The sequence below is a fragment of the Meriones unguiculatus genome, chromosome 4 (assembly GCF_030254825.1).
Source record: "Meriones unguiculatus strain TT.TT164.6M chromosome 4, Bangor_MerUng_6.1, whole genome shotgun sequence".
In the NCBI taxonomy this organism is placed as follows: Eukaryota; Metazoa; Chordata; class Mammalia; order Rodentia; family Muridae; genus Meriones; species Meriones unguiculatus.
Window position 1 is genome coordinate 19,094,270 of NC_083352.1, and position 15,310 is coordinate 19,109,579.

Below are 15,310 nucleotides of genomic sequence, written 5' to 3' on the forward strand. Positions count from 1 at the left end.
TCCTGGTCACAAAACAAAAGACAAAAGTTGGAAGGGAGCTCAGGTCCCTCTACAAGAGCCCTCAGTGCTCCCAACCTCTGAGCCACCTTCCCAACCCCTGTATTGTCTTTCCTTGAAAAAGAGAGTAGGCTTGGTGTAGGGCTGGGACATGTCATTGAATGAGGGCCATCTTCACCAGCTTTCGGTTTTCCAGTTTCTTCTCTCCTTAAGCTTGGCTCTCTCTCCTGGAACTTGCTCTCTAAGTCAGCCTGGCCTGACATTCGTGTGGAGATCAGAGGACAATTAGTTCTGCTCCCTCCTTTTACCGTGTGAGTTTCAAGAATCGAACTCGGAATGTCAGATTTAGCAGCAAGTACCTCCAACCCCTGAGCCATTTTACCACCTTTAATATTTTTTTTGAAACAGCGTTACCTCCTAAATTTCCTGTTCATTCCATCCTTCGTGAGTCCTTTTTAACTTGACCCATTTATTCCTTGCTGCTGACTAGTTCCTTCTAACTGTAACGACTCACACTGTAAGAGGCTCCCGGCCCCTTTTAATTTTCTTTTACTCTGATGACAGCAGCAATACGCCAAGAGGCATTTTCCTTGGATAGAATTACTCCTAATGTCTGGGATGGAGAGATGGCAACTTGTTGCTCTTGCAGAGGTTCAGATCCCAGCACCCAATGTCCGCAACTGTGACAACTGTACCGCCAGTTCCAGGGGTTCTGATGCCCTCCTCGCTGCGGGCATTTCACACAAACTTCCATGCAGGGAAAATACCCACACATAAAAACATAGAAATCTTTAAATTAAAAAGTGGGGGCTGGAGAGACAGATGAGTGGTTAAGGGCACCATTTGCTCTTGCAAAGCACCAGGATTCCGTTCCCAGCACACCATGGCTCACAACCATCTACCTCCAGGCCCAAGAGATCCAAAACTCTTCTGGCCACCACACCGCAGCCACCACGGTGCACGTAAGAACACGAAGGTAACACAACACACATTTAAAAAAAAAAAAAAAAAAAAAAAAAAAAAAAGTCTTTTTTAAAAAGTTACTCTTTTTTTTCTGCCTGTGCCTCCTGAGTGATGAGATTAAAGGCTGAGCCACCACTCCAGGCACGAAAAGGTTAGTCTTAATGTCTTTATTTACAGGTAATCCCGGACCGCCCGGCCAGGCTCCCACAGGCTCTCGCTCAGCACAGGTAATCTCCGCCCTCCCCAAGATGGCGCCCGCCTCAAGCGTCAGCCTCCATTGGGGGCGGTGGCTGGGTGGTGAGCGGTGATTGGGCCTCGCAGGCAGTGGGCGGGACCGGAAGGTGGTCTCCCAGGGTCGCGGGTCTTCAACCCGGCATCCGCTGGGGAATGTTGAGGGCTGTCGGTATGTCTGCCGAGCGGAGCGTCGGGTTGGCGCTGCGGGCCGTGAACGAGCGCGTCCAGCAGAGCGTGGCGCGGCGGCCGCGGGTGAGGACCGGCCTCAGGGGACTGGGGCGGGTGAGGGGGGGGACACCTGTGTGGGCCAGGTGTCTTGGTGACGCCGAAGGGGCTCCCGGAGGGGCGGGTCTGCGGGGCTTGCAAGGCTTCGTTGAGGCTGGGGACTTGAGGGAGGTTGGCTTGATTAGAGAGAAGGTCTCGCCATTTGGCATTTCCCGTCGCCACCGTACTAGAGCCCTCGGAGGGCCTTGTCCATCCGCCGATCACGTGCGTGGCGGCCGCGACCCTTGGTCAAGGTGCGAATGAACTGTCGAGGTTTTACCGCCACAGATCAAAAGGTAGCTGTCAGGTGTCCAGTCACAGCGTTTTTTAAAAATTAATTTTACTATTGGCTGTTTTGCCCCCTGTTGGATTCCTTATTAGACCAGAGTCCGTATCTGCTTTTCTCCACGCAAATTAAGCAACGTCCTGTGAAGTGAGACAGGGAAGAAAACAAAAACAAAAAAAAAAAAACTCAAAAGACCTTTCTATCTAGTGTTTATGGTCTCAGACTTCAAAATGATCCCTGAGGAGAGGATTAATTTTTTTCTTTTTATTTCCTGTGTATTGGTGTTTTGCCTGCATGTATGTCTGAGGGTATTAGACCCCCTAGAACTGGAGTTACAGACAGTTGTGAGCTGCCATGTGGGTTCTGGGAATTGAACACCAGTCCTCTGGAAGAGCAGCCAGTGCTCTTAACCGCTGAGCCATATCTCCAGCCCTTCATAGTCTTTTCTTAACTGATGTCTGGGCTTTATCTTAAACAAGTCCTGCCAACTTCACTAGCCCTGAGTTTTCTCATTGATGAAGGAAATGAGATGCGCCTGGGAAACTCACCTTCTTCCTAGTATCAGTGTCCTGTTTCTTCAAAGTAAAATCCTGGGATTTCCCTAATGCACCTCACTCTGGGATTTAGGCCTGCTTGTACCACTTTGCCTCTGGAAGGCTGCAGTTCATCAACACAATGCTAGGAATTAGACACTGGTGACACAGTCAGTCGCTCAGAAGGAAGCCATAGGAGACCCTGTGGCAACTGATGTGACTTCTCCAAGTCTTTGAGAATGCTGTGGTTCTATGAAAGGTGCAGAAATGGGAGCTCTAGGGTATGTGAAGAGAGCTATGTGAGGGTTTGGTTGCAGCTGAGAGCAAGGAATCCCAGCATTTTATGGATACAGGCAAGAGTTTGGATGAATCTGATCCTGAATATAGAATTGTGCCCCGTTGTCAGCTCTGCTGTTGGTTGGCTGAGTTATAGATTGAACAGTGCATTGTCTGTCTTTATCCCATTTGAGCCTCTTTCAGAGTGAATGGAAGCATTAATAATTAATTAATATTAATAATTATTATTATTAATCAGGGCAAAACTGAGTTTCTAAACTGTTTACCTTCTCAGGTATCAGAAGCCGCTAAATAGCGGGTATCTCTGCAGAATGCCGCCTTCCCTTAGTGAAGTGATGCTGTTGGGTTTGTTTTATCTTGTTTGTATGGTTTTTTTGTGTGTGTGTGTTTGTTTTGTTCTGTTGGTGCTGGGGATACAACTCAGAGCTTCACAAATGCTAAGCAGACCCTTGCCACTGTACCCCCAACCCAATAAGGTGACGTGTGTGTGTGTGTGAGCACACGTAGGTGCCGTTTATTCCTGTATGTACAAGTGCACATGTTCATGCATGCATGCATGGAAGCCAGAGGTCAATGTCAGCCATCTTTCTCTATCGCTCTCCACTTTATGTTTTGACACCCTGAACCAAGAGCTTGCTAGCCAGCAAGCCCCAAGGAGCCACCTGTCTTTGCCCCCAGCACTGGGATGGCAGATAGGTGGCACCACGCCTACCTTTTATGTGGCTGTTTGTCAGGTCTAAACTCAGGCCCTCCTGCCTGTATGGCTTGCATTCACTAATCAGTTAGTTAGTTAGTTAGTTAGTTAGTTAGTTAGTTAGTTAGTTTTTTGCCCCGGATCCTTAAATCTCCAACATTGGTTTACGTGAGAATTATCTGGAACACTGGTTCAAAAGGAAATCAGCAGGCAAAGTTGTAGCTCTGTGGTAGAGTACTTGCCCAGTGTCCCCAAAACCCAGGACTCTATATCCATGTCACAAAAACATAGGAATGGGGGAGGGAGGATTCCAGGCGGTGGTGGTGAATGCCTCTAACCCAGAACCCAGGATCTCTGTGAGATCAAGTCCAGCCTGGTCTACAGAGTGAGTTTCAGGACAGCTTGGGCTATACAGAGAGACCTAGTCATGAAAAACAAAACAAAAATCAAAACAAACTAACAAACAAAAGTGTGTGCGGGGGAGGATTTTACTAATGCCAGGTTGCCAAGCTGAGATCTGTTCAATCCATTTTACGAGGTGTATTGCTTTGTTTTTGTTTGTCAAGACAGGGTTTCTCTGATTAGCCCTGGCTGCCCTGAAACACACTTTGTATGTAGATCAGGCTAGCCTTGAACTCACAGGGATCTACCTGCCTCTGTCTCTGGAATGCTGGGATTAAAGGTGTGCACCACTTTATACCGGACACTACAAAGTGTGTCTTGTTGGGGCAAAATTCACTCATGTGGCTCTTTCTTTCTTGGCAGAATCTTCCAGCCATCCAACCCCGGCTAGTAGCAGTCAGCAAAACGAAACCTGCAGACATGGTGATTGAAGCCTATGGCCATGGCCAGCGCACTTTTGGAGAGAACTATGTAAGATTCCCTTTGTAAAGAACCTTTGGAAGAATTGTGACTGCCAGGTTTCTGACTCACTGTTTTTGCTCTTTAGGTTCAGGAACTACTAGAAAAAGCATCAAACCCTATGGTATGTAGTCATGGGAAGTGTTGATTTCATATAGAAGTCTTAGCTCTAAGTAGACCCATGTTGGTGGTAGAAGTTTAGAAAAAAAAAGCTGGGATAGGGATAGACATTGTCCACATTTCCTTTTTACCCTAAGTAACTCTCAGCTGGCTTTTCTGTCTTTATTGGGACTTTAATATTCTCTTTTGTGGCTGTTTGTGAATGGTGATTTTTAGGAGTTGGTTGAATCGTTGCAAGTTTGAAAACATAAGTCAAAGGGTATGGGATGTAGCTCAGTGGTGGTGTGCCTTGAAAACAGAAATCATTTTTGTCTTTAATGGGTAATATCTGAAAAATGCAGAATTGATAGGAACAAGGAAAAGAAACAGCATTAAGCTTAGATGACTCCCTGAGTTTCCTTGTGTCTCAGTGGGAAACTGGCTGAAGAAAGTAATGGTAGTTCATCACTCACGGGAGAGCATGCAGGAAGGATGCTTGAACTGACAAAGCTGCCATAAAATCTTTATCAAATGGTTCCCTTTTTTCCTTCAGATTCTGTCTTCATGCCCTGAGATCAAATGGCACTTCATTGGCCATTTACAGAAACAAAATGTCAACAAATTGATGGGTAAGACAAAACTCTAAATTTGAAGATAGGCCTTCTCTGTGATTGTATGGCTTATACCACCTAAGTAAGCAAGCAGCTTTGAGAACATCCCCAGCTCACCTTTTGTGCTGTGGGATTTGAGGGTGTGGCTGAGCAATGGAGTGCTTGCCTAGCATTTACAAGGCTGTAAGTCAATCCCCAGCACCATAAAAAATAATTACTAACTGCAGAAAGATTTAACCCTGTGACCTGTAAGGATCTCAAGTAACTGTTCTCTCAGGGCGTGAAAATTTAAGAAACCTGTATGTTTTTTCTTTTCTTGGGGGAAGGGGCGTAATGAGGCAGATCATGTGTTTAGAGGTCAGAGGACAACATAGAGGAGTTGGGTCTCTTTCCATTCCACACTTCCCAGGGATTGAACTCAGGTTGTCAGACTTGGTGGCAGGCACCTTCACACACCGAACCATCTTGCCTCCCCTGGTATTTAATTTTCTTAACAGCTTTATCAGGGTACAATTGAAAAAAGCATATCCAACTACAATAAATTACACAGATTCAAAGTGTCCGATTTGATAAGTTTTGACAGAGGATTACAATAATTAAAATGGCAGGCACCCAGAACCCCAGAGGTGCCTTCCTATCATCAAGTGCTCCTTATCTATTTTGCTCCTGTAAATTCCTTACTTTAGAGTTTATCTTCTTACTCAGTAGTATTCTACTGTATGAACATATCACACTTTTCCTATTCACATTGATGACTATTTAGGTCACCTCTAGTTTTGGGGTATTATAAATAAGCTACTATGTCAGACATGGTGATCCATGTAGAGTAATTTTAATCCAGAAACATGGTTGCTGTGGCAAGAGATCACATCCAAAGACCTAGGTCTGTGTGATCCGCCTGGAATACAGACATGCCTTTTAATCCAGGAAACAGAGGCAAGCAGATCTCTGAGTTCAAGGCCAGCCTAATATAGAGCAAGTTTTGAGTAAAAAAAAAGCTTAGGTGCAGGAGTAATGGTACATGTCTTTAATCCCAGCATTCGGGAGTTCTAGTCATTTCTGTTGAGTCAGGCAGTTGAGAGACAGTGAGTAGAGTTGAGTTTGTGGTAGTTCAGTTCGTGGAATTCAAAGGCAGAGAAGAAGCCAGATTAGAAGAGATTGCTAGAATTAGTTTGAGCTAGAAAGGGTGAGTTTATAGAGCAGAAGGTCTCAGAGGCTGAAGATATTCTAGACCTAGATTAGATTGTACAGAGGCTAGACGCTTCCAGGATTAGATTAGCAGATGTAGGCAGTAAGCATCAGGAGAGTAAAAGTTACTCTTACAGGCGCAAGCCAGAATTCCTAGCACCCAGGATTAATAGATAAATGTAATTTTTAAAAATGAAAAAAATTTGGACCATATTTCTTCCTCTCCAGTTATTTATTTTACTATTTCAGAGTTGTCTGTTGATTTTCATTTCTTCTGTGAGGATGGTGGTGACACATGACTTTAATCCCAGCACTCTAGAGACAAAGACAGGCATCTCTAAGTTATGGGTCACTTGTCTACATAGAGTTTCAGGCCAGCCAGGGCTACACAGACCCTGTCTCAATAAACTAAAATAAAGGGGATGGCTCTGAGGTTAAGAGCACATGCTGCTCTTCTAGAGGACCTGGGTTTGATTAACCAGCATACACATGTGGGCTCTCAACTGTCTAACATCCTCTTCTGGCCTCCTCAGGCACTGGGCACAAATGTGGCACACAGACCTGCATGCAGGCAAAAAAACATCCATGAGCATAAAACAAAATTTAAAAATTTAAAAAAAAAAAAAAAGCAAATAAAAGTTTCTTTTGAGTTTTATTTGAGACAGGACCTGGCTATGAAGGATAGGTTGGCCTTGAGCTCACCATCCTCCTTCCCTGATCCCCAAATGCTGGGTTACAGGCATGTTCCATCACAATCAGCTTAAATTTTTAACTAATTGTTTAAATATCATAACCGTGTAGTGTGAGGCTTAAACATGTATGTTTTGGCCCTAATGCTCAAGGAGTTCCAAAGTTTGGACATTGAATTTTTATACTAAAAATGCTAAGGCCACCACAAAAATAATACGACAAGGAGTTATGGTTAGTAAGCATATAATATGACATAGCCAATATAGAAGTAGTTCTAAAGGCAGGGAAACTAAGAAAATTAAGGCTTGAGAACATAAACAACTTGCCTAGGCCTAGTCCCCTGGCAGGAGAATTCCCCCATCCCTCTCCCCAGAGCCCCAGATCACTGCACAAGTTTGGACTGGGGTCCCTGTTTGCTTTTTGTTGCTGGGATGAATGACTGAAAGCCACATGGGAAGAAAGTTTGTTTGGCTTACACTTGGCTATCACTAGCCATCACTGAGGGAAGCCAAGGCAGGAACTAAAGCTTACTGGGACTGGAGAAATGTTGCTTACTGGGGACTCCTCAGTGTCGCTCCCATGGCTTAATCAGCCTGTCTTATACAATCCCACACCACTGCTCAGGGGTGGCACAACTTGTCGAAGGCCAGCTTTGACACCCCAGGGTAAACTGAGTCAGCACAGTGGGTTGTGCTCCCACATTAATCATTAATCAAGCAATGCCCACAGGCTTTTGCCTGCAGGCCATTCTTATGGAGGCATTTTCTTAGCTGAAGCTTGCTCTTCTCAGATGACCCTGGCTTGTGCCAAGTTGACAAAAACAGCCACAACAAAACAAACCTAACCAGCACAACTGGCTTTGCCACTCCGAATAATTTCATTGGCTAATGCCTAATTTGTCAACTCTCAGAGTTTGTCATCTGATACATTGTAGTTTGGGGGAGGGTGTTCGCTTTTGGTAGAAGTTTAAATACATGGAAGAAGTAACCTAATGTCCTTATCTGCTAATTCTTTCTTTTCCTCACTTTTGGATCAGTGTCAGCTAATTTAACTTCTCATTATACTTCATCCTGTGAATATTTGCTTTTTACATTATAGATTTGGTTTGTCTTTGTTTCTGTGTTTGTTTGTTTTTTAACCCATGCTGGCCTGGAACTTACAGTATAACCCTGGCTGGCACAGAGCTTGCAGTGATCCTCCTGTCTCAGCATCCTGAATGCAGAAATTGCAGGCATGAGCCACCCAGCAGCATGCCTGACCATTTTGCTTGGATTTCAGACATGAATTTTGTCTTCCTCAGTTCTAGCTATTTTTATTTTCCTATAAATATTCTTCTGCTGCTTTGTTCTGGAACATAGTTTACATTTTATAAGAACAATTTGATCCCTTCAGGGTTTGGGGATTTTGTTTGTTTGTTTAGTTGTTGGTTGGTTTTTCATGACAGGGTTTATGTGTGTATCCCTGGCTGTCCTGGAACTTTCTCAGTAGACCAGGCTGGCCTTGAACTCCAACACCCTCCTCCCTCTGCTTCCCAGTGCTGGCTTAAAGGTGTGTGCCACCACTTCCCAGCTTTGGGTTCTTGCTGTTAATTCAGTTGGTGTCTAACAGGCCAGAGCAGAGTTTAGAATGAGTTCTTTGCACTATCAAGTCATAGCCTCCTTTACACATTAGTGTCTCCGTATTAGCCGGTATTGCACATTCTCTGTTCACCTCCAGTGTCGTGTCTCCTAACCTGGAGCAGCTTCCTCATGTGCATGCTCGTCAGTTGCTCCCAGCTGAACACTCTAGCCCATTAAGATCACGGAGTGCAGCTCTGTCCTCACACTCCATACCCAGGAAGCAGAGGAAGACAGAACAGGAAGTGTGGTGAGGTTCAGTCTTCTCTGTGATAGAATAAAGAAAGAAAGGAGAGATGGAAGACAGGGAAAGTAGTTAGCCAACTACCTGGAAGATTCCTGGTGCTCAATACAAGAAAGCTGGGGGGATTGCATCGCAGTCCTTTATCTGTGGCAAGAGCCATAGTTTATCTTCATAGAAGGTGGTTCTGACGAGCTCGCTGTGTGGCTGAGCATCCGGCATGAGCTCTTCTGGTGCCCTTGTCAAATAAGGAGACCCGTCCCAGAAAGTGATGGTATCTTTCCAGGCTAGCATTTTGGCTTCTGGATAGCCTCCTGTTCGTTGTTACGTGGCCTGCTTCACGCAGTTTGAACTGAGACGAGCTTAGATCAGGCCTGCTGCTCAGAATCTCAGCGACCAGCTTTTTAGTGTGTCTCCATGCACATGCAACCTGATTGCAGTGTGTTAGTGTTTCCCTTACCCATCTCTGCTGGTGATGTGGGGCTTGTCTGCCTTTGAGCTTCACGTTTAGCAAACTCTCCTGCTTGTCTTCTTGGCCAATCATAGGATTTCACTGTCCTCTGCTTTTCCCAGGATACTTCTCCCTCTACCATATTAAAGGGTTGTTGAATAGTTCCTCTGGCAACAGGGAAAATGAAGACTGCTATCTTCCCTTTTTCTTATTACAGCTGTCCCCAACCTCTTTATGCTGGAAACCATAGACTCTGTGAAGTTGGCAGACAAGGTGAACAGTTCCTGGCAGAAGAAAGGTTCTACTGAGCGACTAAAGGTTATGGTCCAGATTAACACCAGTGGAGAGGAGAGTAAGTCACTAGACCCACCCTGTAGGTGTCCACTCGCTTAGACAGCGGAAGCTCAGGTGCAACGGTGGGCGTGGGCATCCAATGAGGAGATCGTGGGGAGACACTCCAGTCTTCTAGCAAGCTGCTTTATCATGACTTAGCAGTGTGATGATCCAGTATAATATTCGAATATATTACGGCTTGTTAGGCATTGATTTGGAGGAATTACAACATTGATGTCCTGGAAATCCCCTCCTGAAAGGGATTGAGAATTGCATGCATAATACTTCTTAGGTCTCAGAAAAATGACCCAGAGCTCCATTGGGCAATGAGAGAAACTTCTGAACACCAGTGAGTGACTGTCTCATAGGGCCTGGCTTAGCACTGTAGCAGTAAATTACAGAGGAGCGTGGACTTTGATGTCAGACAGACGTCTGCTTGAGCTCCACCACTTCCTGTCAGCCACCTGACCTCTCTGTACTGAGAGCTTCTTTATGTGGCAGTGGCATCAGGGGAGTACCCACTGCCAGTGGTGTGGGGAGGAGTCAGTGCAGTGACACAGAACCCTGGATAGCTCGCTCGCTTTCCATTAGGAGTGAATGCCAGGTATTTGCATACAGCCATCTTCTAAGCACTCGAGTATAGCAGATCTTGGCATGAAGGAGCTCAGTATGGGCATCTGTTTTCCAGATGTGCCCTGGAGTCAGCTGCCTGGGCCCAGATCTCAGGTTCACAATTCTAGTTATGTATGTTTCCCAAGATATATATTAGTTTCTTTTCTATTTCTGTGAAAGAACACCATGACCAAGGCAACTTAAAAAAGGAAGGCCTTATTTGGTTTACGTTTCCAGGGGGATAAGAGTCCAAGGCAGGGGAGCATGGGAGCTGGAGCTTGCTCAGGGCTCACATCTTGAACCACAAGCACAGAGCCGGGAGAGGACTGGAGGCCTGGGAATGATGCATGGATTTAAAAACTTCATAGCTGGCACCCACGACATACCTCCAGCAGTGCAACATCTCCTAGACCTGTTCAAATGGTGCCAACAGCTGGGAGCAAAGCGTTCAAACACAGGAGCCTGTGGGGGATATTCTCATTCAAACCACAGCATACTTTTCCGTCTCACTAGCCACTCTCAGCTAAAACCCCGTGGGGTGTGGCTTAGTGGCAGTGCCATGTGTATGCAGAACTATGGGCTGAGTCTCCTGCACTGAAAAAAAATAAAGTAGAATTCTGAGATGGAGTAAAGAGAATTAATCTTGAGAAACGTAGAACCTGAGTAGAAGAGGGGCAGCATGAAGGACCTCACATACACAGTCATCTTCAGAGTTAGAGTAAGTTACTTTATCAGGTTTTTATCTGAGAGTCGTATCTATTTTAAGGATGGGATGGAAATGGGCTCTTCTTTTGGCTAGTTAAGCAATGCTGGAGTATACATCTTTTGTTTCTTTTTGTGAAGGTAAACACGGCCTTCTGCCTTCGGAGACCATAGCCTTGGTGGAACATATCAAGTCCAGTTGTCCCAGCCTGGAGTTCGTGGGGCTCATGACCATAGGAAGCTTTGGCCATGATCTTAGCCAAGGACCAAACCCAGACTTCCAGGTACTCGGGTTGGAGGGATGCTCTTGTGCCAAGGAAGCATGGGCTGTGGTTGTGGCCTGCCAGCAGTGTGTGCCTAGCATGTGCAGCACCCATGCTTGACTCTAGCACTGGTGGGGGTGCAGCAGCATCACACCAGCTTGCAAGGCTGGCTGCACGGTGCTTCAGGAACCTCTCAGAACATAGCCAGCCAGGTGTAGTATGACAGCCTCTTCTGAAACCTTCTCATAAGGAAAAGGAAGAACAAGCTCCCAGCTACACACACACCTTCCTTAACTCAGTTTTATCATGCCTAAAACAATTTTTAAAGCAAGATTTTCCTTCCTTTCTAGTGATTAACCATTGCATATTTATTGTTGGGTTTTTGTTTTGTTTTTAGGGTGTTGCTGGGTTTGTTTGGTTTTTGGTTTGGTTTTGTTGTATTTGTTTTTGTTTTTCCGTAGCTTGGGGTGGAACCCAGGGTCTGGGGCACACTATGAGGTCACTCTGCCTTTGAGCCATACTCCTGGCTTGCAAGTTGTAGATGTGGCTATTACACACTTCAAAACCATGAGGAACAAAATCACCACAAGTATTTTGCGTTTGGTAGCTTTCCTTTTTTGTTTTCATTTTGGTGGGCTTTGTTTTGGTTTAGTGTGGTTTGGCTTGCTTTGTTTTGAAGACAAATTCCCCACCCTAGGTAGCCCAAACTGGCCTTATCTCAGGATTCTCTTGACTATTCAAGTATTACAGGAGAGCAGCTCTTTGCCCAGCAGATTTGGGCACTTTTTATACATCATTGAAAACAACAAGGATAAAATATTAACCCTTGTGTTTTGGTCAGCTGCTACTGTCCCTGCGTCAGGAGCTATGTGAAAAGCTGAGCATCCCTGTGGACCAGGTGGAGCTGAGCATGGGCATGTCCATGGACTTCCAGCATGCTGTAAGTGGCCTTCCAAGGAGGCAAAGGGGTAGGATGGACCATGGGATAGGTTTTTGATGTGGGGTCTTTTAAATGCCTCATTCTAGTAACAGAGCAGTCACAGTGGCTCAACTGTTCTGACATTTTATACATACATACATACATACATACATACGTACACTGTTCCTTTTTTGAAATGAAATTATGGAAATTACAACCATATTCTTAAAACTCAACATAATCCACTACATGTAATCTAGGGAAAGGCTGAGGTATAACTTAGGGTTTAGTGAATGTGTCATAACCTGGGTTTGGTTTTGCAGCACCAAAAATGAAATTTTAAGCTGATTTTTAAAGGCACTTGATACATAAATTCTATTTTATTAGTTACGTGATAGTAAGTGTAAGCTGAAATACAGCAACTCACATACATGAATATCTAAGATAGTAAATAATAGCTGGGTGCCATCCCACACTCTTGTAGTCCCAGCACTTGGAAAGGAGGGTCAAGAGGATTGCTGTTGAGTTTCAAGGCAGCCTGGTCATACCACAAGTTCCATACAAGTCTAGACTACATAGTAGTGAGACTGTGCCTTAAAAATTAATAAATAATAACAAAGTTCTACATGTCAAAGTTAAAATTGCATTTTTGGAATTGCATTTTTGAAATACATTAAAACTGTAAAAAACTCTAAGATGGGAGTTTGATTTTATGCTTAGATAACTACTGTGGCACCAGCTTGGTTGCTCCTTATGCAGCCTCTGGGCAGCCAGAAAGAGAGACAGCCTCAGCATCGGCAACCTTTCCATGTCTGAAATCCTCTCCTCCATTCATTCTTCTTTCCCACAGATTGAAGTAGGATCTACAAATGTCCGGATAGGAAGCACGATTTTCGGAGAGCGGGATTACTCGAAGAAACCTGCCCTAGACAAGACTACAAGAGAACTGAAGGCCTCAGTGCCTCTAGTGCAAGAACAGTGACGCCAGGACAGCTAAAAAGATCAACTATGCACCAGCCTAGGTTTCATTTTGGTGTTCCGCATGTCCCCAATCCCACTCTTCCGCGGCCTGTGTAGAGCGCTGAGGATTACACGTGTTGACGGAGACCACCTGTGCTTAGCCTCTGCTCCAGGAAGCTCAGTTCAAGCACTGGCTTAGGCTTGAATTTGAGGAGTTCTGAGACTTCTGAACTGACACCAAATCAGTAGCCAGGAACTGAGATTGAACAAACACTGCCCAGGACCACCCAACCCTCCATGAATGCCTTTTCCAGAGTGTCTTTTGGGTTGCTGCTGTCTATAATCAAAAGAAAATCAAAGGGATTCCCATTTTCCATTCTACCATAATAGAGTTGTTCTTACAAGTTCCCACTGAACAGTCCCATCACTACTCTGGAATGGGGTATTTCTGCTCCCAGTTCACACTCTGGCAAGTAGATGTGTCTGGTCACGGCTCCTCTGTGGCCCTGACCCGAAATTCCAGGGTAACTTGTAAATAGCACTTGAGCCTTTCTGACATCGTGTCGAAAAGGTGGTACTTGGAGCTTTTTCCTTGGGGACCACAGTGATGGAAAATGAGTGACAGGACTTCTTCCCCATCATTTTCTGGGTTTCAGACCGTCCCACTTGGAAACAGAAGCCCTTCAAAGCCAATTCTGGTGCACAGTTTTAAAAGGCCTGACTTGCTTTTTCTTTTCTGGGGAAGTATCTCCCAGGTGTACTTACAGCCACCCCCAAAACATACACATATTTAGAAGCCAGAATTCTGCAGCTCTTGATTGTTCATAATGTAATGAGAGCCTCAAAACTGAGGAAGCCCTGGGCATAACAGCACCTGCCTGTAACTGTGGAAAATGGGAGGTGTGGGCAGGAAGATCGGGAGTTCAGCAACAGACAAAGGCTAAATGACCCTTATCTAAAAACTAATGAAGTAGAAAGCACAATTCTGCAGTAATCACAACAGCTTCAGTGTGGGCTGCTCATTTCCTGATAGCTTTTTCTCTCATTTACCCCAGCCCTCTTCCCTCGTTTAACAAATACCTTCAGAACCTGCTGCTACTGAATGTAATTTTATAAACTTAAACCGCTCTGATTCCTGTTCTGTTTCAATCAAAGCTAGCGTGGCATTTCAGAGTCTGTTAAATACAAATGTGAGCTTGAATTATACCATCTGTGCCAACTCTAAAGCAATTAAAGATTTATTTTTATGATCTGGTGTAATGGGTGAATTAACAAAGGGGGCATTGGAGCTGATAGGAAGCAGTTTGTCTGGCATGGTGCCTGGCTCTGGAGAGGCCCTGCCTTGGGTCAGAGATGCCACCAAAGCTGTGCCATGTATACAAGAAGGGTTCTGAAATTAAAGAGCAAGAAAATGTCTTCGTAGAGCTCAGTGACAGGCCTGTAAATACAATGCACAGAAGATGGCAAGTTCGAGACCAGCCAGGGCTACATGGCCAGTTTCATGCCACTTGGACTGTATATTGAGACCCTGTCTCAAAAGAAAATGAAGTGTTGGTTGGCATGTCAGGAATTGGAAAGACACCGACTTCCTGCTGTATGGAGGTCTTCTAATTGCCTCTAGATGGCAACATTGGCTAACCTGAAGAGCTCACATACTTGGCTCAGTAAGCAGTTTTTCCTAGCAGGGTCTAGTCAGTCTTCTCTCTTTATCAGTAGAAATGGACGGGGACATGTTTCTCTCTGGTGACACATGGACTCGCAGACTCACTGATGCTTTTGGCAATCTCATGTATATGCTGACTTGATTGAGGCAACTCTGGGAGCTTTAGAAAAAGGGAAAATGGTTAAGCAATAAAAGGCCTGCCTGGCTTGTGCCTGGAGATTAAGATCACAACAGAGGCAAAGCCAGGAGAGGCTTTAGTCCAGATGAAGGGAGGAAGCCAGACTATATCCAGTGCATCCTCAGCAGGATGGCTCTCGAGAGAGAGAATTTGGCCAGGCTATAAGACTGTCTTTTGTTTCATGTGAGGCAGCTGCCCGGGTTACTCCCAGGTTTTTATAGCAGCAGTGACGACATCCAGGCAAGTTTAGAGTCAGACCCACCCATGGAAAATTTAGCCATCTCTCCCTGAGAGGCAATGCCTAAGGTTTTGTGTGTGTGTGTGTGTGTGGTTTATTAGAGCGTCCTAAAGGCAGTGGTCCAAATAGTCCAACAATAGTTGCCTCCTGCTGGAAAGGGACGGATGCAGTAGTTGCCTAGTCCACAAGATAGGACATCTCAGCAGTGCTGGGGTCCCAGGAAGATCCTAGAGAGCCAACACTTGCGATCCACATTCAAATCTCCAAAAGAACCAGCAAAGGAATGGCTCAGGGTGAATGAGATGTCCAGAGAGAGTGGGGACATTCAGACAGAAAGCACAAGCTTCCCTCTTCCATGTCCTTTTATGTGGGCCACAAAAGATCCGGACTTCCCACCTCAAACAGAAAGCCAAAAAA

At 45.2% G+C, this 15,310-nt stretch overlaps 1 protein-coding gene across 1 annotated transcript; it reads left to right on the top strand.

The window, feature by feature from the left end:
- Positions 1–1,287: 1,287 nt before the first annotated feature.
- Positions 1,288–14,064, top strand: Plpbp (pyridoxal phosphate binding protein). Its single transcript, XM_021639917.2, has 8 exons — positions 1,288–1,446; positions 4,034–4,141; positions 4,218–4,253; positions 4,782–4,857; positions 9,243–9,377; positions 10,814–10,956; positions 11,777–11,875; positions 12,705–14,064. The coding sequence occupies exons 1-8, from the start codon at positions 1,348–1,350 to the stop codon at positions 12,834–12,836; spliced, it is 828 nt and encodes a 275-aa protein (XP_021495592.1). The 5' UTR covers positions 1,288–1,347; the 3' UTR covers positions 12,837–14,064.
- The last annotated feature ends 1,246 nt before the right edge of the window (positions 14,065–15,310 follow it).

What these genes read in the sequence shown, in the direction of transcription:
- Plpbp (XM_021639917.2), top strand. Translation starts at nt 1,348, where the DNA reads ATGTTGAGGGCTGTCGGTATGTCTGCCGAGCGGAGCGTCGGGTTGGCG. An exon ending in AAATGTCAACAAATTGATGG is followed by an intron (nt 4,858 to 9,242) that starts GTAAGACAAAAC and finishes TTCTTATTACAG; the next exon opens with CTGTCCCCAACCTCTTTATG. An exon ending in TAACACCAGTGGAGAGGAGA is followed by an intron (nt 9,378 to 10,813) that starts GTAAGTCACTAG and finishes CTTTTTGTGAAG; the next exon opens with GTAAACACGGCCTTCTGCCT.